Source organism: Physeter macrocephalus, chromosome 14 (assembly GCF_002837175.3).
Source record: "Physeter macrocephalus isolate SW-GA chromosome 14, ASM283717v5, whole genome shotgun sequence".
Classification (NCBI taxonomy): Eukaryota; Metazoa; Chordata; class Mammalia; order Artiodactyla; family Physeteridae; genus Physeter; species Physeter macrocephalus.
Genome location: NC_041227.1, coordinates 14,407,495 through 14,427,840, shown reverse-complemented (window position 1 = coordinate 14,427,840; position 20,346 = coordinate 14,407,495). Strand labels below are relative to the sequence as shown.

Genomic DNA, 20,346 nt, shown 5'->3' with positions numbered 1-20,346 from the left:
AGGTTTCTGGTGACACCATTAAAGGGAGTGAAGACAGTCAGATCCTTGAGAGTTGAGAGTTCCATGGATGTTGTTATCCTCCTCTGTTTCTTCAAAACATCGTAAGACCCTTTTGAGACAAGGGCCCATGGGTGTTGCTTTAGTTTGGATCCCCTAGAAAACAATCCTAGGAGAAGGGCATGGGTGGAAGTATAATAGTTTATTTGGGAGATTTCTTAAGAAACACAAGTTGAGGAGTGGGATAAGCGATACAAGGAGGAGAGGAGTTGATTATGAGTTGGTTACCATGGTGGGAAACTTCAGCTTAATCCCACTGGGGACCTTCTAAAGAACCATGTAAAACATGTCTCCAAATTTTCTTCATCCATCTCCAGTGATGGGGAAGCTGAGGTGTTTAGCCCTGGATTCCCATCCCCTACTGGATATGTGGGGTTGTTAAATCCCTTGCTCTTCCAGGCTGTTCTGCACTCAGGCTGAGCAAGCTTCCCAGGGAGTCAGAGAAAACTCAGAGCAGACAAGTAGAGACTCTGACACTTGAAGTGGGAAGTTATCAGTGTACACTGGATATTATTCAGCCATAAAAAGGAATGAAGCACTAATACATTGCTACACTGTGGATGAACCTAAAAAACATTCCGCTAAGTGAAAGAAGCCACACACGAAAGGTCATATACTATAAGATTCCATTTACATGAAATATCCAGAACAGGTAAATCCATAAAGATAAAAAGTAGAATAGTGGTTGCCAGGGGCTGGAATAGGCTGGGGGTGTGTGTATAGTGACTGCTAATGGTATGGGCATTTCTTCTGGGGTGATGAAAACATTTTGCAATTAATAAAGTTGGAAGTTGCACAATATTATGAAGGTACTAAAAAGCCACTGAACTGTTCCTCTAAAGTGGTTAATTTTATTTGATGTGAATTCCTCCTCAATTTTAAAAAGTGGATTAGGAAAAGAAAATAGTGCACTAGAACTGTCTCCTACAGCTGCAGGTAAAATCAGAGATGAGCAAAGAGTATGTCCTACTGTTGCTGAAAGCCTTAAATTGGAAAGTTCAATTTAAGAACTTTCAATTTAAGCGTCTATCAAGAACAATCTTCAGGCCCCACTGCTGCAGCTAGCTCTGAGGTCATAACTGACATTTATTTTTTCCCTCCTGCATGACCTATTCCAAATTTCACCCGATGATAGAAGCTCTCCATCAGCTGTAACATTCTCTCCTGCTTTCAAAGCACCACGATCTTGACAGGTACTCTCTGAGGATTTGGTTCAACCTCGAATCAACCTGTCTCCTCCCCCACTCATGGCAATACCTTTACTCTCTGACCGTGATTAAAGAAAAGGGGTGGCCCAAAAAGAAGGAAGAGAAAGACAGAAGGGAGATGAAGGGCAGGGAGAAAGAGACCCAGACAGAGGGAGACGCAAAGAAAAAGAGAGAAAGACAGGCAGAGTAAAAGAAAGGCACTGAGAGAAGAAACAAAAACAAAAACAAAAACAGTGCGAGAAAAATAAGCAGACAGAAAAATAGATAGGTCAGGAAAAGAGTAAGATTGGAAAGAGAGAAGAGAACTAGGATCCTCTTGATCTCCAAACTCCCCCTGGAAAACAGAAGACCCTGGAATTGAACGTGCCCTTCTGCTAAGGGGTTCTGGAACCCCCGGACAAGCTTTGCCCTTCTCCCTGGTTGACCAGAAAGCCAGAGAGCCTCAGTGAGCTGAGGTTGGGGAGCCCGTCCCCTCAAGGGTTGGTTCTGTGGGTGTCAGCTAGTCCCAGTGATGGCCTCTGGGACTTGGTGTTCCCCAGAAGAGGAAGTGTGGCTGGCTTGTCGCCAGTGATGTGTGGTTACTGGAGTGGAACCACCAGGGCAGTCAAAATTCAGAAGCAGAAGCTGCCGTGCAGGAGTTCCTGGTTTTGGTGCCAGCAGCCAGGCCAGTCCCTCCTAAAATGGGGTTCTCTGGAGTTCTGCCAATCCTGGTACCATTCATCCTCCTGGGGCATGTCCAGGAATGCGGGCTGGTGGAGGCGTTCTTTCACACTAAGTACTGGGGACTCAGTCTTCCCAGTGGAGAAATGGAACTTGGCTGGGAGGAAGGAACAAAGAATGTTAAAGATGAGGGATGCTTTCCCAACCTCAGTCTGGGATCCTGGGTGAGAAAGAGGGGAGCTATCTGGAGTCCTTCTTTCAGCCCCTTTCCTCCTGATAAGATGCCCTTGGTGAATGCAGGACCCCGAGTCTGTGGCAACTGACTCCCCACCATCATTATGAGAGGAATTCTTCCTGGAAGGGTTTAGACCTGGAGCTCATGAAACAGACTAAGGGAACATGGAAACTTAACGTCTTTTCCATAAGAAAGGCCACTCCCCCTAGCACTACTTTCATCAGCTTTCAAATCTTCCCATTGTAGCCCTCCAAAGCTGGTCCAGTGGGTGCTAGGAATATTGCTTAGAGCCATTCTTACACCAGGACAGATGGCAGCAACTTATGATACATAAAAATAACTGAGAACTACCTAAATATACCCCACTAACTCCAAACTCAATGGATCCCCAACTCAACTTCCTTTTAGCTGGAGGCCAAAAATGCTAGCAACCATTCCAATACCACCTGACCCAGGAGAAGAATGAGAGAGGGAAAGATGGAGTGGAAAGAGGAAGCAGGCTGATTGATTATGGTTAGAAGATCTTGCTTTCACAGATGATACAAATCATTTGACCATGTGAACATATTACCTGGGCCACTCCCAGTGTCTTAAAAGGGGTCTGTTCAAGTGAGGTGTCCTGATGCTTGAGCTCCATCAACTTTATGGTAGATCCATCTCTGAAAGGGCTCTTGCAGCTGCCACGTGGGAGGACAAACTACTCTGAGACAATCATGCTAAAAAGGCCTGTGTAGATGCTCTAGTCCGCAGCCCGGGAGAAGCTCTGCCTGAGAACCAGCGTCAATTTCCAGCCATGTGAATGAGCTCCCAGTCCATCGGAGCCTCCAGATGACTGTGGCCCCAGCAGACATCTGAATGCAACCCTATGAAGACCCCAAGAGAGGACCACCAAGCTGAGTCCTTCCCATTTCCTCACCCACAAAATGGTGAGAAAAATAAAATGGTTGTTTTAAACTGCTAAGTTTGGGGAAATTTTATTTGCAAAAGTAGTTAGGTAATTGGAACAGCTGAGAAGGAAGTGGATGGAAGAGAAGAGGGAAGGAGGGGAGGGGAGGGGGAGAGGAAAGACATGGAGAAGTCTGGGGGAAGGAAAAAAGGAGTCCCCAAAAGGCTGGGCAGGATAAGAGGGCACCAGGCTTGAGAAGGGAGCCCTACAGCAGGAGAAGCCCCATAGCACACCAAAACCTGGACACTGCTTTTGAATAAACTCATTGTTTGCTGTGACTTCAATCAAAAGGTTCTAAAGAGAGTCTGGGATCCACTTTCTGGTTGAGTAAGACCTTTCCTCTCCTCATCTCTCAGTTTCTCCCCCGTTAAAAAGGGCTGGTTAAACTGATAACTATTTCTGAAAATGCTGTTAGCAAACACCTACATTGGGGTCACTTAGGGTCACTTAGAGTGGGGAGGGGCTTGTCTAAAATGTGGGTCCTCCAGATCTAGGAAATTGCCAACTCTAGGAGTAAAGCCCAGGAATCTTCAAGTACTGCCAAGTGATTTTATCAGAACCTGAGGCTCGAATGATATTTAAGAACCAATCCATCAGTGGGAAAAAAAACATTAGAGGCTTCACAAGTTTATTGGTGCCTGCTCCTGGTACAGAAGGACATCAGGAGAAAACGTTAGAATCATTGAAAGTTGGGGAGGATCAGGGCAGGGTTGGGCTGAAGACCCCCAAAAACACTGCTAATTTGGCAGTTTTGCAGAGAGACCATCTAGCTAAGTGGTCCTCGTGTGTGGTGTCTCCCACATTCACATCGCTCTTGCCTCCACACCTCTGTCCTCCTGGGAAGCCTGTTCCAGTCCTGTGCATCTCTGTGATGCAGGCCAAATTACCAACAAGTCATCAATGGTGTGCATCCTGTGGGGAGAGCACTTCTCTGGGAATAAAGAGATTGAAATACGAGTCTCAACTTTGCCCCTGGTTGAGTGTATGACCTGATCGGGACAGGGTAGGGTGAAGGGATCCTCCTCTCAGGAGCTCAGTTTCCCATCCATAGGAAGGTGGTGGACTAATAATGTCAAAGAGTACTTCGAAATTTGAGAAAACATCGTAGCTCAGGAACACTGCCGAATCTGAGAAGCAACTGGTTCTTGTCCATCCCACTGGTACCTCTCAGTCCTTGATTGAGATTGACATACATGAGTGACTGGAACAGAATCGCCCTGTCCTAGGGACCCATGTACCACGGAGGTCCTTATAAATGGCCAAGTGTGCCTTGCAGCAGACAGTGTCTGCTCTCCCGTGCTCAGGAATGAACTCAGAGCCCTCGGGGCTGAGCGCAGGGAGCCCTCTGCCTTCTAAGGACCTCAGTGGAAGATGCTGTGCCTCTTTGTTGTCAACTGTTTGCGCATTACTCTGCCCAGTAGAACCCAGAGGATACCTTGAGTGGAATCTTGAGGTGTTACTCACGGTGTCACGCAGACCCAGGACCCCTCATCTCCCCCCTCCTTCTTATTCTCTCCTCAAAGCTGTCTCCAGAGCCAGAAATGCTCAGAGGAAGTTGTAGATGGCTTGGAAACTCAGAGGATGAGCAGGTGGAGACTAGAGAGCTCTGCCAGACCCAGTAAACTTCCCCCCTTTTTACACATGTACAAATGGAAGCTTCTAGTAGAAAATAGACTTGTCCAAAATCATACAGCAAATCAATAGCAAAAACTGGAACGAAAACCTAGGTTTGAAGGGTAGCAAGGTGTTGCCAGATCCCACAGCCTAGCTGGAAATCAGGGAGGACATAATGGCTATTTGTCATTTTTTTTTTTTTTTGCGGTACGCGGGCCTCTCACTGTTGTGGCCTCTCCCGTTGCGGAGCACAGGCTCCGGACGCGCAGGCTCAGTGGCCATGGCTCACAGGCCCAGCCGCTCCGCGGCCTGTGGGATCTTCCCGGACCGGGGCACGAACCCGTGTCCCCTGCATCGGCAGGCGGACTCTCAACCACTGCGCCACCAGGGAAGCCCCCTCTGCCTAATTATTTGGCATCCATCCATGGACAAAAATGCCTTTGTGGCAGCTTTGAGATCCAGCTAGAAGACTGTGAAATCCAGTGCAGTCCAGGACCCAGGAGAGCCATTTGAGAAGGCAGGCCCGCACCCAGGTGGTTGACTCACCTATCATGGTCCCAACTATAGACCCAGAGACAGCTCCACACCCCTGAGGGCTTGGGTACAGCCCCATTTAGCTTGGTCCTCTCCCCAGCACCATGTGTCAAGGGACCCAAATGCATGACCATATGTCATGCTCCCCCAGGCATCAGGTTAATAGGCACAGAGAAGTCAGTGAGTGCTGAAATGGCTTGTGAACAGCCTCCAGCCCCTCTCAGCCACTGCCTAGGAGCCCCTGGACGTAAGCCCACAAAACTAGCTCAGACTGTAGATTCTGAAAGTGCCCTGAAACGGGGTCTATCTCCTCCCACCAACAGGCCCCAGACAGTCCCGCTGGCACAGGGACCCGGCAGAAGGCACTCCCATCTGTGCCCCTGGAGATCCTGAAAGGCCTTAGACTGAGTGCCTGCCCCTTGCAGCCACAGATTTTGAGCAGTCTTGCCGACACAGGGACCTGGCGGAAACACATCTGTACCTTGGGAGATACAGAAAGGGCCCTAGACTTGGCTCCAGCCCTGCCAGCCACGGTCAGGGAGCAATGCAGCCCAGCCAGGGACCTGGCAGGAGACACACTCATCCGTGCCTGCGGCACCAGGGCTACAAACCTCAATCTTGGCTGTTGAAACTGAAATAGCCTTGGGGCTTCGTTCCAGTCCCTCTCAGCCACGGTCCAGGGCCAGTCTCGCCCACCCAGGGACTCATCCTGTGACCAGGCAGCGGCCCTCCCAGGCACCTGGTGGGAGCCACACCTATCTCACACCTGGTAATAGGCTCACTGACTGAGGACCTGACCTTGGACCCTGAAGCAGACCCCTGTCCCAGCACCTCCCTACTGAACAAGGTAGTAGAGGCAGTCCCACACACCCAGGAACCAGACGGAATCCATGCCCCCCTCAGCCCCTGATAACAAGCATGTCAATCACAGACCCCATGGCAGACCCAGCAACAGCCTCAAAACCAGCTCCAATCCAGCACAACTGTGATTCTGGTGGTAGTCCTAGTAGCCTGGGGAAGTCGTAGAAAGTTCTTAGATGCCAAAACCAGTCTTTCAAGACTGGAAGAGGAGTTTGCTCCTTCAAACACACAGACACCAACCCAGGGCCACACGAATCACGAAGAATCAGAGAAACATGGCACCACCGAAAGAACTAATAAAGCTCCAGTAACCGGCTCCAAAGAAATGGAGATCTACAATCTGCCTGCCAAAGATTTCAAAACAAGCATCTTAAAGGAACGCATAGAAACACAAGAGAATATAGGAGAAAAGTCACCGAAATCAGGGTCTTTTACAAGGACGCAGTCTAGGTCTTGTCGACCGGCTGAAGCTGCATTGTCATCTGAGGTTCAACTGGGGAAGGATCCACTTCCAAGCTCGCTCACGTGGTTGTTGGCAGGATTTAGTTCCTCGAAGGCTATTGGCCAGGGGCCACCTTCAGTTCCTTGACAAGTGGGCCTCTCCAGGGGGCAGCTCACCACAGGACAATGGGCTTCATCAGAGCATGCAGTGGGAAGAACCAGGACGAGTGCTGGCAAGATAGAAGTCACAGTCTTTTGTACCTTAATCTTGGAAGTGACACCCCATCACTTTTCATTACATCACTGCTCATTAGAGACAAGTCACTAGGTCCAGTCCACACTCAAGGAAGGGACTACACAAGGACATGAATCCTAGGAAGTGGGGATCACTGGACCATCTTAGCCATCTGACTGCCACAGGGAGGAGCTTGGCCGGAGTCACACAGCAGTGATTGCTTAAAGACTCGGTTCTTGGGTCTCCTTCCTCTCCCTCCTTCTTCCCTGATATTTGTTCACAGGTGAAAGCTGAAAGCTCATAGTACCTGGTCCCTATGAGTACAAATACCCAAGAGGTCTTACATCACCAAATCTGGATTCTGAGAAATGTTGTGTTATAAAAGTTGCTTAGATGAAAAGACAAACAGAAACTACCAGAAAGAAGAAACTACCAGAATGCCAATCGGTGCCAGATAAGCTACAGAAGCACTGGAAATACCACTCTTGACATAGTGTTGAGATCTCATTAAATTTCTTACTCTGTATATGCTGGAGGAAAATCTTTCAAATGAGCAAGCTCCTCAAGCCTTTAAAAAGCTTTCTGGGAATAATGAAAGTGAACAACTTAGGAGCATACGTTAATACAGATTTATAACCTGCTTTTACCAGTTAACAATATTGGGTGAAGATTTTCCTATATCATTAAATATTCTGCAACGTAATTCTAAAAGGGGTAGAGCTTTCTGGGTATCGCTGGATCATAATTTATTTAAGCAAGTCTTCTCTGATTAAATGCTGAGATTATTTATGGTTTCTCGATATAATAAGTAATGTTGCAAGTAAATCAGTGTGAGCATTTCTGACTGTTTAGTTAGGATAGATTATAAGAAGTGGAACCTCTAGGTCAAAGAGGATATGCACTGTAAAAGCTTTCAATACTTAATACCTTCTATTAAAATTCTCATAATTGCCACTTATGAAACACTTATGATATGCCAGGAACCAAGTTAAGTGCTTTACATACATGATCTCATTTAATATTTCCAACAGCCTAAAGAGGAAGATTCTATTAATATCTGTATCTTACAAATGAGGAAGTTGAAAGTCAGGAAGATAAATTACTGGCCCCAAATAGCAAACTGGCAAGGAGTGAAGCTGGTGTTTGAATCAAAGTGTGACTCTAGGACCCATATACTTAATCAGTTTGCAATCATTAAAGTTCAGCTCTACTGAGCAGCCCAGTCTTAGCTTACCTCTCCATCCTATAATATCCCCTGACATCTCCATATGGACTACACAGAGATATTCTGGGCCTGCCTGCTTCTACCTTTTCATGGTCATATTTTGTGGGCCCTTGAAAGTTGGGATCTTGCCTTATACATTTCTACATCGAGCCAAGAAAAGTGATGTGTACAAAGTAAATACTCCACAAGTACCTGTTGATTAGTTTCGTAGAAATTACACCATGGAGGAAAGGAGGGACCCAGGATTTATTGGGTTGGCCAAAAAGTTCGTTCGGGTTATAATGTCCAAGAACAGGAAACCCGAACGAACTTTTTGGCCAACCAATATTTTTCAGGTTTTTTTTTTGTTTTTTTGTTTGTTTTCTGTTTTAAATTTTATTTATCTATCTATTTATTTATTTATTCTTGGCTGCGTTGGGTCTTCATTGCTGTGTGCAGGCTTTCTCTAGTTGCAGTGAGCAGGGGCTACTCTTCGTTGCGGAGCACGGGCTCTAGGCCAGCGAGCTTCAGTAGTTGTGGCACTCGGGCTCCGTAGTTGTGGCTCGCGGGCTCTAGAGCGCTGGCTCAGTAATTGTGGTGCACGGGTTTAGCTGCTTCGAGGCATGTGGGAATCTTCCCGAACCAGGGCTCGAACCCGTGTCCCCTGCATTGGCAGGCGGATTCTTAACCACTGCGCCACCAGGGAAGTCCTGCGCTACTGTTTCTTGGCTGCTCCTCCCTTGTCTCTGTATCCCCTGCCTTGCCTGATTAGCAACTGTTTGAACCTGCCATTTGGGTCTTAGGGAAGATCATGGAGGCTGGAGTCTGTCCCCTACAAACAAGGAACGGGGGACCCAGAGAGGCTTCCATGCCCAAGAGCCCCTACAGGGTCCTGCTCAATTTCATTACGTGTGCACTCCCTATGGCATTTCAGGGAAGGCCATGGCAGCCACATGGCACTCACATTTTCATTTAGCCCTGGCCCCATAAATTAGGTAGCCGGTCCTGTCTGTAGATTAGATAATAGCACAGTGTCAATGTTAATTTACTGAATTTGATTATTGTACTGTGGTTATTTAAGAGAATGCCTTTATTTCAGGAACTTCACTGAAGTACTTAGGATGTCTGCAACACACTTTCACATGCTTTAGAAAAACATAATATGTGGTGTATGTGTGTGTGGAGAGAGAGAAAGATGAAAGTAAATGTGGTAAAATGTAAGCATTTGATGAATGTGGGTAAAGAGTATGCAGGAAATCTTGGCACTATTCTTGCAACTTTTCTTTAAGTCTGAAGTCATGTCAAAATTAAAAGTTGAAAGAATAAATCAAACATAAAAAAGGAAAAAGTCAAGGAGAAATCACTGCAATCACATCAGAGCTACTTAGGAGAGTGGGATATGGTGTCCCATAGGCAAATGGAAAAGAAATAACAGGGAAACCTTACAAGTGTACCACAGCTGAACCAGATGAGACCAATGGAGAACTGTCCTTGTGATAAGCATGAACATGCCTAATTTGTACATTAATACGTTGAGAGGTTAATGCTATTTCAAACCAGAGTCTCTGGCCCTACAACGGAGATCATGAGTGAGCCAATCTAGAAAATTCTATGCTCCAAATCACTCAGCCCACCCAGGCATCTGCCCCAGAGTCTGTGTATATTGCTACCTGGAGGTTGGTTAAAGAGGGTCCTGTGGGCACCATCCAGGCCACTTGGAGCTCTGCCTGTGGAGTGAGGTACCAACCTTCCATCAGTGAGGGGCTGTTGTTTTCAGATTGATCGCAAAGGGTGGCTGCCTTCCATTGTCTATTCCCCTGGTAGTGCCAAGAGTCTAACCATAATCCTAAACCTAACCCTAGCCCATAATAAACCATAGGCTTTGGATCGTTCATCTGGTGAAAAATCCCCAGAGGGCTGTCCAAGATGTGAGGGCTGCAAATAATGGGGTTTCAGTAGCTCTAGAGGGTCCCATCTTTCTATGTAATGAACTCACCCCAATAAACCTGGTTTGGCTGGGCCCTGGGCTTCTTTGGGGTTGATATCCCAACCGTGGGGGGTATGCAGACACTTCTGGGTCTAGGACCTCTATGCTCTGCAGGCAGGGCCTACTAATGCTATGCTGTTCTGTGGCTCAGGAGGATGCTGCAGCTCCCACCAAGTGCCATCTTTAAGGGCTAAACAAACCAGACCCTCACCAACAGATTGCAGCACTGAATGGAGAGCTAACGAGTTGTCAGCCATCACTCTGTTTTCCTCACCCTCACAGTTTTGCCATCAACTTGTAGTAGAATGATCAACTGGGTAAATGTGATCATGGGGCAAGAAGGGGAGTATTTGTTGTGTTTGCAATATGATTATTTCACGAGTTAGTTTTTGGAAGCTGCATCAATGGACAGGACAAATGGAACCACACAGCAGTCACAGGAGCCATCATAGCTGGTGCAGCCCTAGCTCCCGGGGCATTAGGGCTGGCAGTTTGAGGGTCTCATACATATTAGTAGATGAAGAGGCAAAAAAAAAGTCATTTCTCCTATGTCCTGTTGGGTAGCCTAACTGCTCTCCCTGCTCCACATTGCCCCCAGTGTCTATTCTTAATAAAACAGCCAGAAGGATCTTTTCCAAACATAGGTCAGATGACATCATCGCTCTGCTCAAACCCCTCCTATGGCTTCTAAATTCCTCAGAATAAAAGGCAAAGTCCTTGTAGTGACCACAGGGCCCTCCATGATCTGAGCCCGCACTACTTCTTTGACTGCATCTCCCTTCGTGCTCCTGACCCCTCAGCACTCCAGCCATGATCCTCAAGCACTCTGACCTCAGGTCCTTAGCTCTAGAAGCTTCCTTGGTCTGGACAGCTCTTCCCGTGGATTCCGTGTGGCTCATGTCCTTCTTCACTCAGCTCATGACTTGAATGACACCTTAGGAAAGACCTTCCCTGAATACCCTCTGCAAAGCAACAACCCCCTACTTCTTATCCCATCCCCTGGACCCACTAGTCCTCTCACCCAACTTTATAGTTCGCCATAATCTTTCTACCACCTGACATGTTAAACCTGTGTTGGTTCATTCATTTAGTGACTATTTCCCCCACCCTACACATGCGCGCGCACACACATACACACACACTCATACACACACGCCTCACCTCCTTGATGTCAAATCCCCACCACCTAGAACAGAACACATAGTAAGTGCTCAAAGGTTTCCTGAATGAGGAATGCCTCTGCTTACGCTGTTCCTCGGGCAGGGCTGTCCTCTACTGGTCTGGCTTTAGAACTTCGTTTTTCAAGCTCCGGCTCCCTCATGTGTAACTTCCTATTATACCTCCAATCACCACCCTGCACTTTGCTGAAGAACAGATGTTTGTTTCTACAGGGTTTTACCGTACACAGCCCTCTGGACTGGAGATGAGGTTTAGAGCAACAGCGAAGCAGCGTGTTGCTGGAGATGGGAGAAAGTAAGCGCAGGAAGAGACCCTGCCCTGAGCTCCGGAGAGGCAGCAGGTTACCAAGTTTCTGGCCCTGGGAGCCGTCCTTCTAGCCCAAACTAGCATAGCTGTGGTCTGGCTACAGAACACATAGCCCATCAAGATGCTGTCCACACATAGGCTCCTGGAAAGGAGGAGAGCGTTTTGTGGCATGCTGCTGATGGAAGAAATAATGGCATGCATACAAAGGCATACCTCTGCCCTCCCTGAGTTAGACAAGGCCCTGCCCAGGGCTCTCTTTCAGAAGGCAGAGCTGGGGAAAGCAAGGAGCAAGTGGAAGGGGTGGTACCCACACATTTAGTCCCTAACGACTCTACCCAGCCTATCACTTTGATTTTGCTTAGAAGGGTTGGGGAGACTGGAGCCTGGACAGGGATAGAGATTGGAAAAGGGAAAGTTAGGAGAAAAGCGATACTGCCACCCACCTACCTCCAAAGGCAGCCTTATGCAGTGAGCACCCCCATTCTTATACAGGAGACTCGTTCCCACGTACCCCCAGGGGGATGGATGGACAACCAGCTGCTTTGCTGGCTCACGGCCTGGGGCAGAGACCCACAGGAGGATGAGAAAGATAAGGCTGGCCAAACACCAAGCCACACAGCTTTCTGTCTCCACACAATCCCACTCAAGCTGCCTTGACCTCTCACATTCCACGGTGGGTGGAGGAGCAGGGAAGGACATAAACCATGTCCTGGAGGGCTAGAGTCTCTGCCATTACTTCGTTGCTTTGCCTCCTCCTCACCCCAAAAGGCTAGGCATCCCCTCCCCACCCCACCTCAGGGATTAACGTGAAAAATCACTACAGTAGAACCAGCATGGGACTCTGGTGTCATCAGATGACTCAGGTTCAAATGTAAGCCTGTAAAAGGTTGAAAGCAACTAAATAGTCACCAGTGTAAGTGTGGTTAAATAAACTTCGTACATCCAAACAATGGAATGCTATACAGCCAGAGAAATGAATGAAGAAACCTTTTATGCTGTGAGTGATCTTCAAGATATATGAAGTGAAAAAAGCCAAGTACAACACAAGGTGTATAGTGTACTACAATTCTGTAAAAAGGTGGGATAGATGAGAATTTTATATCTACATGTCCCTGGAGAGATGGAGATAGATGATAGAGAGAAGAGGAATAGAGAGGCAGACGGGCGGTGAGAAGGAGAGGGAGAGAAAAAGTAGGCATAGAAAGAAGGGAGAGAAGGGGGGAATAAAGAGAGGGGATACAGAGAGAAGAAAGGATAGAGGGAGTGAGCTGGAGCTCTATCTTGGGAAGAAGCTGATGGCATTCGTTTCCTCTGTAGAAAACAACTGAGTGGCTGCAGGTGCAGGAAGAGGGTGAAGGGTGAGAGATGTTTCACTGCGTATTCTTTTTTTACCTTTTGCATATTGACCCATGTGAATATTATTTATATAAAATAACGGTTTGATTTTTTTTTTTTTTTTTTTTTTTTTTTGCGGTACGCGGGCCTCTCACTGCTGCGGCCTCTCCCGTTGCGGAGCACAGGCTCCGGACGCGCAGGCCCAGCGGCCATGGCTCACGGGCCCAGCCGCTCCGCGGCACGGGGGATCCTCCCGGACCAGGGCACGAACCCGTGTCCCCTGCATCGGCAGGCGGACTCCCAACCACTGCGCCACCAGGGAAGCCCCAGTTTGATTTTTTTAAAAGCAGCTACAACGAAGGACCCTGGCTTTGCCACCTTCTTTCTGTGTGGCCCCAAGCAGGTAACTTGGTGGAGTCCCAGTCTGTAACACAGGACTGTCATCAACTAGTTTGAGGGTTGTTTTGGGGATCTAGAAGATCTCACAAGCAAATCTCCCAGCCCTGCGCCTGGCACACAGTCATGCTGCCGCTGTTGTCGGAACCCCCAGCAACGAATCCCAGTGACTTTAGAAGGATTCCAGCATGTCTCTGAGCCCCAGTTCTCTCCTCCAAAACCCTGGGAGAATAACCTACAACCGCATAGGGCTGGTGGGCGGATTCGCCCAGGGAAGTGCCAGCGCACACAGATGAGCCCTGAGTTTATGTTCATCGTGTCAGAGCTGATCTCAGACTCTGTGCCTGGATGATCTGGTTGCACCCCGCAACCCCATGCCCGCACCTCCACCCAGAGTCGCGGGAGGAATGAGCCAGAATAATAAGAACAGAGGCCACAGCCCCATCGGTGCTGGAAGTGGTCACTTTATTGGTTGGAAAAGAAGCAGCTGTGGCCGCTCAGGAGGGAGCACAGAGGCCAGGAAGGGAGGAGGGCAGCTGGGCTGGAGCCAGACAGGGCCTGGCAGACACTTCCACTCGCCCACTCCTCAGGCTGGTGGCTGGAGGTGGAGGAAGAAAATCACAATAATACCGTCAACAACAGTATCCATGATACTGGACAAGAATGCCTGCAGCTTAAATTCCGGGCCAAAGCTCCCCCTACCCCATCACATCGCCCCTTAGCTCCCTACCCCCGCCCCCAGGAAAGCCTCACCGTCTTGAGGCCCTGGGGCTCTGCCTGCACTTTTCGGAAGGTCCTAGACTCATCTCTTCTGCTTCTGACCATCCCCGGACACACCTGGGTATACCACGGTCCCCACTGACCCTTGTGACCTTCCTGAGGGGCCACCGTCATTTATGTCCCTAAGAATCCTCCACCACTAGGAAGTTCCACCATGCCCCTATTCCTTTGGTTAAGCTGGGTTAGCTGATCAAAAAGGTCTTATTTATCCTATTTTATAAGAAAAATATTTGCAGTTCAGGGAGGTGAAAAAGGCTAGTTAAGTGTCAGAGCTGAAAGCTGAACCCAGGTCTTCCTGACTGCAAAGGCAGCCCATGCAGCTGACACTGATGGAGGCAAGAGGCGGAGAGCTCTGGTCCCTGGGGAGACCGTGGTTCTCTCTCAGGCACTGAATTAACGACCTTGGGGCCTTGGGCACGTCCTCCCCTCTCTCTGGGTCTCAGTCTTCACATCTGGGCAATAGATGTGAATACTTCCATCACTGACCTGCCAGTCCCTTGGCTGAGAGCTTATCAAAAGTATTGCACGATCAACAATGAGATTTCAACCAAAGGGCCCTTCCAGGTTCTTGCTTGTCCGGTTCCCTCTGTCTGAAACAGCCTCCCCACTGCCGTACTTCACCAGGCTACCGACCTGTCATTCATCCCTCAGGATTGGCTCAGGGTCCCTTCTGGGAAGCCTGCTCCCTCCTTTCCCCACCCCCACCTGGGTGAGGCTTTCCTCTTCTAAGTCCCCGTCACACCCAGCCCTTCCCTCCATTGCAACACTGACGACAGGCACTGGGGGTGTCTGTCCATCTGTCTGCCTCGGCCACTGGGCTGCAAGCTCGGTGAGGAAGGGTGGTGGGCACCTTCTGTCCCAGAACCTGGCACAGAGCTGGCGGCACAGTGCTGGATCCTGCAATGGCCTGACGATGCATGTTCTTTGGTTTTGCTTCTCTTTATTTTCTTACACTTGCTTTGTGACTTAATATTGTTTTATTTTTAATTATATGTGGGGAAAGAGAGGCTCCACAATCTTTTCCTTCCAGCGTCAGAGCCCCCCGAGGTGGCGGAGTGTAGCCCTGCCTGCCACGGAGTAAGCGCTCAACACACTTGAAAGGGGCTTTTGAGAAACTGAACTGAACTGAACTGATCTCTACCAGCTCTGTCCTGAAAAGCCAAGCTGTTTGGCGAGAGTAAAGATCAATTCTTCTGCCTCGCACTGGCCTATGCAAAGAGCTTCGTACTTCCCCATCCCATCCAGCCACCGCCAGCCCTCCCAGGACACAGCTGCTCCTCCAGCCGCTGACTTATTTACGCGGGTGTTAAGGGGAAAAGGAGTACATCTTCTCACAGCCCAATTCATCAGCAAACATTGTCCCATCTACCTTCACATAGGTCCCAAACGCAGCCACTTACGTCACCTGGTCCATCATCTCCCACCTGGCCTCCTGCAGGAGCCTCCTCGCTGGTCTCCCTGCTTCTGCCACTGTCCCCTAGGGCCTCCACACAGCACCCTCAGCAATCTTTGCAAATCTAAGTCAGAGCGTGTCCATTCCCAAGGGCCTGACATCTCTGAGTCAAGACCATGGGTCAAGACCAAAGTCCTTACACGGTGTATCAGGTCCCTCCGCTTACCACCTACCTCTCGGACCCTCTCCTCTTTTGCCCTCTCCTTGATCACCAGGCTCCAGCCTTCTGGCTTTTCCTGAAACTCACCAGGGAGGCTACTGCGTTACACCTGCTGCCCCCTTGGCCTGTAACATTCTCCCTGATATGCTCGCGGCCCCCTCCATCATTTCCATCAAGTCTGTTCATATGCTGCCTTCTGGGAGGTCCCATGAAAAAACTGCAGTACTGGGCTTCCCTGTTGGCGCAGTGGTTGAGAGTCCACCTGCCGATGCAGGGGATACGGGTTCGCGCCCCGGTCCGGGAAGATCCCGCATGCCGCGGACCGGCGGGGCCCGTGAGCCATGGCCGCTGAGCCTGCGCGTCCGGAGCCTGTGCTCCGCAACGGGAGAGGCCACAACGGTGAGAGGCCCGCGTACCGCAAAAAAAACAAAAAAAAAACTGCAGTACTGCTCCCTGCCGCCCCCCATCCCCACTTCCTTATCCCCACGCTGTTTTCTTTTTTTCCAGGCCACTTATTTCCCGCTAACATTTCACAGAGTATACTTGCATATTTATTTTGTTTATCCTTCACTAGCATATAAAACCATCAGAAAGAAATTTGTGTCCGATTGGTTCACACATGGAGCATCCCCAGCACCTAGAGCAGTGCTTGGCACGTGATGGACGCTCAGTGAATCTGCTGAGTGGATGAAAGTAAATCAAAGGACAGAGAAGGGAACAGCAGTGTGTTAGCTCAGGTTCTCCTTTTCAGCCTCCTGCAGGTGTCATCACATCTGGGCATCAATGCACCCCTCCCCCCAGGCCACCTACCTCAGAAGACAGGTGTGACACAGGACACCTTCCCGCAACCATTGTGGCAGCATTTCAACAGACCAGGACACTGGCTGTCCACCTGGCACTGGTCCAGGCAGAGGCCGAGCTGGGGGAAGGCGATGTCCACCTGAGGGCAGGAACCCTTCTTTTCTGGGTGGAAAAACGGGTGGGGGGTGGGCAGAGGGGAAGCAGGGAGCTGAACACGTCTCCACAGCACGACCACCCAGCTGGATTCACAAACACGAGAGCTGCCTGCCTGAGTGGCTCTTGGGGGCTGGAGTGGATCTCAGGGGACCTTGGGGGATCACCTGCAACCTCCCTTCTTCTGCTCTCTCCCTGAGTGGTTTGGGATCATAGGGCCCCAGTTTGCATCCCAGATCTGCCTTTTCCTAACTTTGTGACCTGGGGCCAGAAATCTCCCAGAGCCCCGGGTCTTCAGGTGTCACACGAGATCCATGCTGCCCACGTCGTGGGGTTGCTGTGGAAGCAGTGGAGGCAACAGACATATATTCCTTCTCCCTGCACAGTCAAAGTCCTTGTAATAGGAATAATAGTGAGTAAGGACAGCAGTTAACACTCAGCTGCTTCTATGTGCCAGGCATTATCTTAAGCATTTGACGTATCTTAACTCATCTAATCCTCACGATAATCCTAAAACAGGGTGCGAAGAACTGTTACTATTTCCTCATGTTGCAGATGAGGAAACTGAGGTACCAAGAAGTTAAGTAATTTGCCTAAGGTCATACAGGGTAGAGACAGGATTTGAACCCAGGAATCTGGCTTCAGGTCTGTGCACCGTGCACTCTGCTGCTTTGTAAGCTGTAAAGTGCAGTGCACGTGTGAGGGGTTACACACCCACAATCTCGTCACTCACTCCCATCTATTCACTCCCAGTGACAGCCATGTAGCACCAAGGCCCCCATACAACCTCACTCATCCACACCCAGACAAGCATTCTTCCACTAACACGCACACAAACAGATAACACCGCAGAGATGTGCTGCTTACAAAGCCCTTAGTGTAAATTCATTTTCTCCTTTAAACTTCCACATCAACTCTCTCTTCTGTAGGGGATATTTCTACCCTGCTCCTACTACAGAGGAGGAAAATTAGACCCAGAGATGTGAAGGCATCACCCAACAGCACACTGCTGATCATAAGTAAAACCAAGACCTGAGCCCAACCTTCCAATGTCCACACACACACACACACACACACACACACACACAAACACACACACCCTGTGCTCCACTTCCAGGGTCAAGGAGAAGGGAGCTGGCTCAGTGCCCAGAAGCCCCAGGAGCAAGCCCAGCCAAGTGTCAAACGGGCACACAGCTGGTGATGAGCTGCAGAGGACGGGAGGGGCAGCCTTCCTGGCACAGAGTCACCCTTTCCCTTGAGAAGGGCAGGAGCTCTCCATACCGAGCTGCCCCCGGACAGAAGGGCATCAGGAGCGGGGGACTCACAAAACAAGCCACTGTGTGTGGACGGTCTACCCTCTCCTGAGACATTTCACACGTGTGATTTCATTTAGCCTCATGTCGACCCCACAACATCGGGGATTCTCATCCCATTTGGCCAGCGAGAAAGCAGAGGCTCAGAGGGGTGAAGCGACTTGCTCAGGACCCACACCAGCAGACGGCACACCTGGGGTTCTAGCTCAGGAGGCCCTCTGGTCCTGCCCCTCTTCCTGCCTCAGTCTGTCCATCTGAGACCAGGGAACAGCAGACACTCCTCTCTTCTCCCCCCTCCTCTCTCATCTGTCTGTCTTTCTCTCCCAATGTCCTCCTCTCCTGGTCCTCCTCCCTCTGGGCCTGGTTAGAGGCCCCCAGACCCAGGAGCCCCCAAAGGGCCTGTCCTCCCTCCACCTCCCACCTCCCTGCTCACACTAAGTCTCTAGTATAAACCTTCCCAGGCCCTGAGGGCATCTTCAGAGAAATCACAAGGCAGGAGCATCACAGAGGTTTTTTTTTCTGGATAAAGACAGGGATCCCAGCACCTTGGGATCCAAGTCATATCCCTGCTTCTAGTCCTCAGTCTTTCCCTCTGAAAAATGAGAAGCTTGGATTCCACAGCTTCCTGCTCTGATAGGAGTCCCCATGGCCTGCTGGACACTCTTGAGCTCCAGCAAGTACTTTTTATGACAGGCCAGAGTCACACACTTTCTCTCTCTCACTCAACCCTTAAGAGTGGAAGAGAGTGTTTTAAAGATGAAGAGGTGGGAGGGGTGCTCTGGGAGGCGTCCTGACATTCTTCAAACCACTCAGGCAGAAAGGAACCCCCTGCGTTATGACTCCTGCCCAGCCAGAGATGGCAATGTGACCTTTGACAAGAACCTTTCTCTCTTTTGTAGCTCACATCCACATCTTTAAGAGGGGCTGGGTGCTCTCCTAAACCTGGAACGTCTCCATCTGGACAGAGGAATTCGGGGAGTCCTGCCAGCAGGCGTCCCAAGGCCTTCCTCCGGGGTTGGGGAGGCCCCAGGGTAGGGACGCTGATAGGGAGGAGCGCCCCAGACCTTGGGGCCCAGCCCATTGGGCAGCCCTAGGCTGCCCCGCGGCTAAACCCAGCCAGGAGGAAAATCCGAACCAGGTCCCCCGATCTCAGAGAACAATGTTCCGGAACAACGTCCCCGCGGTGCGTCCCGGAAGTCCGTCATGCCCCAGAGCAATGAATGCGCTAGGAGTGGGGGACCTCCCTTGCCCCTGGCTGCACTTCAGCGACGCCTAGGTCTCACCGGAGCCATGGGAAGGAGAGCACGGGCTGATCTGGTTCCATCCGCCTCGACCTGGTCGGGGACCCCTGGGTCGGTCGCGCCCCAGATCCCGGAACAGAACTGGGCACTCCCTCCTCCTCCCAACCCCCGCTGCCCCGCCCCGCCCCGCGTGGGTCCCCCGGGGTTACCATTGGGCATGTGGCAGACGGTGGCGCAGCCGGCCCGGCAGCACTTGAGATTGTCCGCGCATTCCCCATCCGAGAGGCACTCCTGCGTGCAGTTCAGGTCCACCTCTAGCGCGGGGCACACGCCTGATTTCTCTGCTCCTGTGCCTGGGAGGCGGACGGGCAGTGAGGGACTCAGTCCCGCCCTCAGAGGATGCCCGCCTCCTGTCTGACGGCCCCAAATCTCAATCTCCCGGGAGTTCTGAGTCTCAGTCCCTGCTCCCCACACCCCACTACAGCCTTGAGAGAGCCCCACCTCCAGGGCCGGAGTCCGCGATACCTGGGACGACAGGAGTGACCTAACTCTTGGCTTCTGAGCCCTCAATTCTTAGGGGACCCCCGCACAACTAAGCGTCTCGGAGCTTCCCATGTCCAGGCAGAGGGTCCCCGCCTCTGGCCACTGAGTCTCCACTGTCAGCAGTCTCCCCATCGCCCCCCCGCGCATGTGTCAGCCTTCAGTGTCTCTCCACCTCCAGCACATTGGACCCCACATCTAAAGCTCCAAGGGTCACCACCTTCAGGCACCAGGGATCCCCGCATTTTAGTCTGCATGGGACTCCCCACCTCCACCCCGGGAGTCCTCATCCTCTGTCCCCAGAGAGGCTAAGCTTCTGCCGCGCTCCTTCCCGGCGCTCCTGGTTCGGCCCCTTTGGGCACCAGGCCTCTCCCCGCCCCACTCACCTGTGACCGGGGGGAGGCCCAGCAGCAGGCCAAGGAGGAGGGCGGCGACGAGCAGACCGAGGCGGCAGGTAGGCATGGTGCTCGCCGGGGCGGGAGTGAGGCGCCGCCCGGAAGGGGGGATTTAACCGCTTTCCTGGAGGGCGTGGGGTAGGGGCGGGGCCGAAGCCGTACGGGTAGAGGGCTCAGCGGACAAGGCAGGCGGGCCGGCTGCAACCTCTTGCCGTTTCACAATCCCCCAGGATCAGGTGTCACTCTGGCCCCAGTGGGAACCAGGAACCTAAGCTGCTTCCAGGCCGGTGCAGCTCGACCAGCTGCAGCCGG

At 50.8% G+C, this 20,346-nt stretch overlaps 1 protein-coding gene across 4 annotated transcripts; it reads right to left on the bottom strand.

Moving 5' to 3' along the window:
* Window positions 1-820: 820 nt before the first annotated feature.
* LOC102993337 (WAP four-disulfide core domain protein 2) lies at window positions 821-20,117 on the bottom strand. Of its 4 annotated transcripts, none has more exons than XM_007115495.4 (4): window positions 20,026-20,117; window positions 19,309-19,452; window positions 16,402-16,554; window positions 1,997-2,082 (listed from the first exon to the last, which is right to left on the bottom strand). In XM_007115495.4, exons 1-3 carry the CDS (start codon window positions 20,099-20,101, stop codon window positions 16,403-16,405), a joined length of 372 nt encoding a protein of 123 aa, XP_007115557.1. In that variant the 5' UTR covers window positions 20,102-20,117; the 3' UTR covers window positions 1,997-2,082; window position 16,402. The 4 variants fall into 4 exon arrangements, with proteins under 4 accessions (XP_023984356.1, XP_007115557.1, XP_028354083.1 ...); XM_007115494.4 differs by lacking the exon at window positions 1,997-2,082 and adding an exon at window positions 13,710-13,796; XM_024128588.3 differs by lacking the exon at window positions 16,402-16,554 and having other exon boundaries at window positions 821-2,082.
* Between the last annotated feature and the right edge of the window lie 229 nt (window positions 20,118-20,346).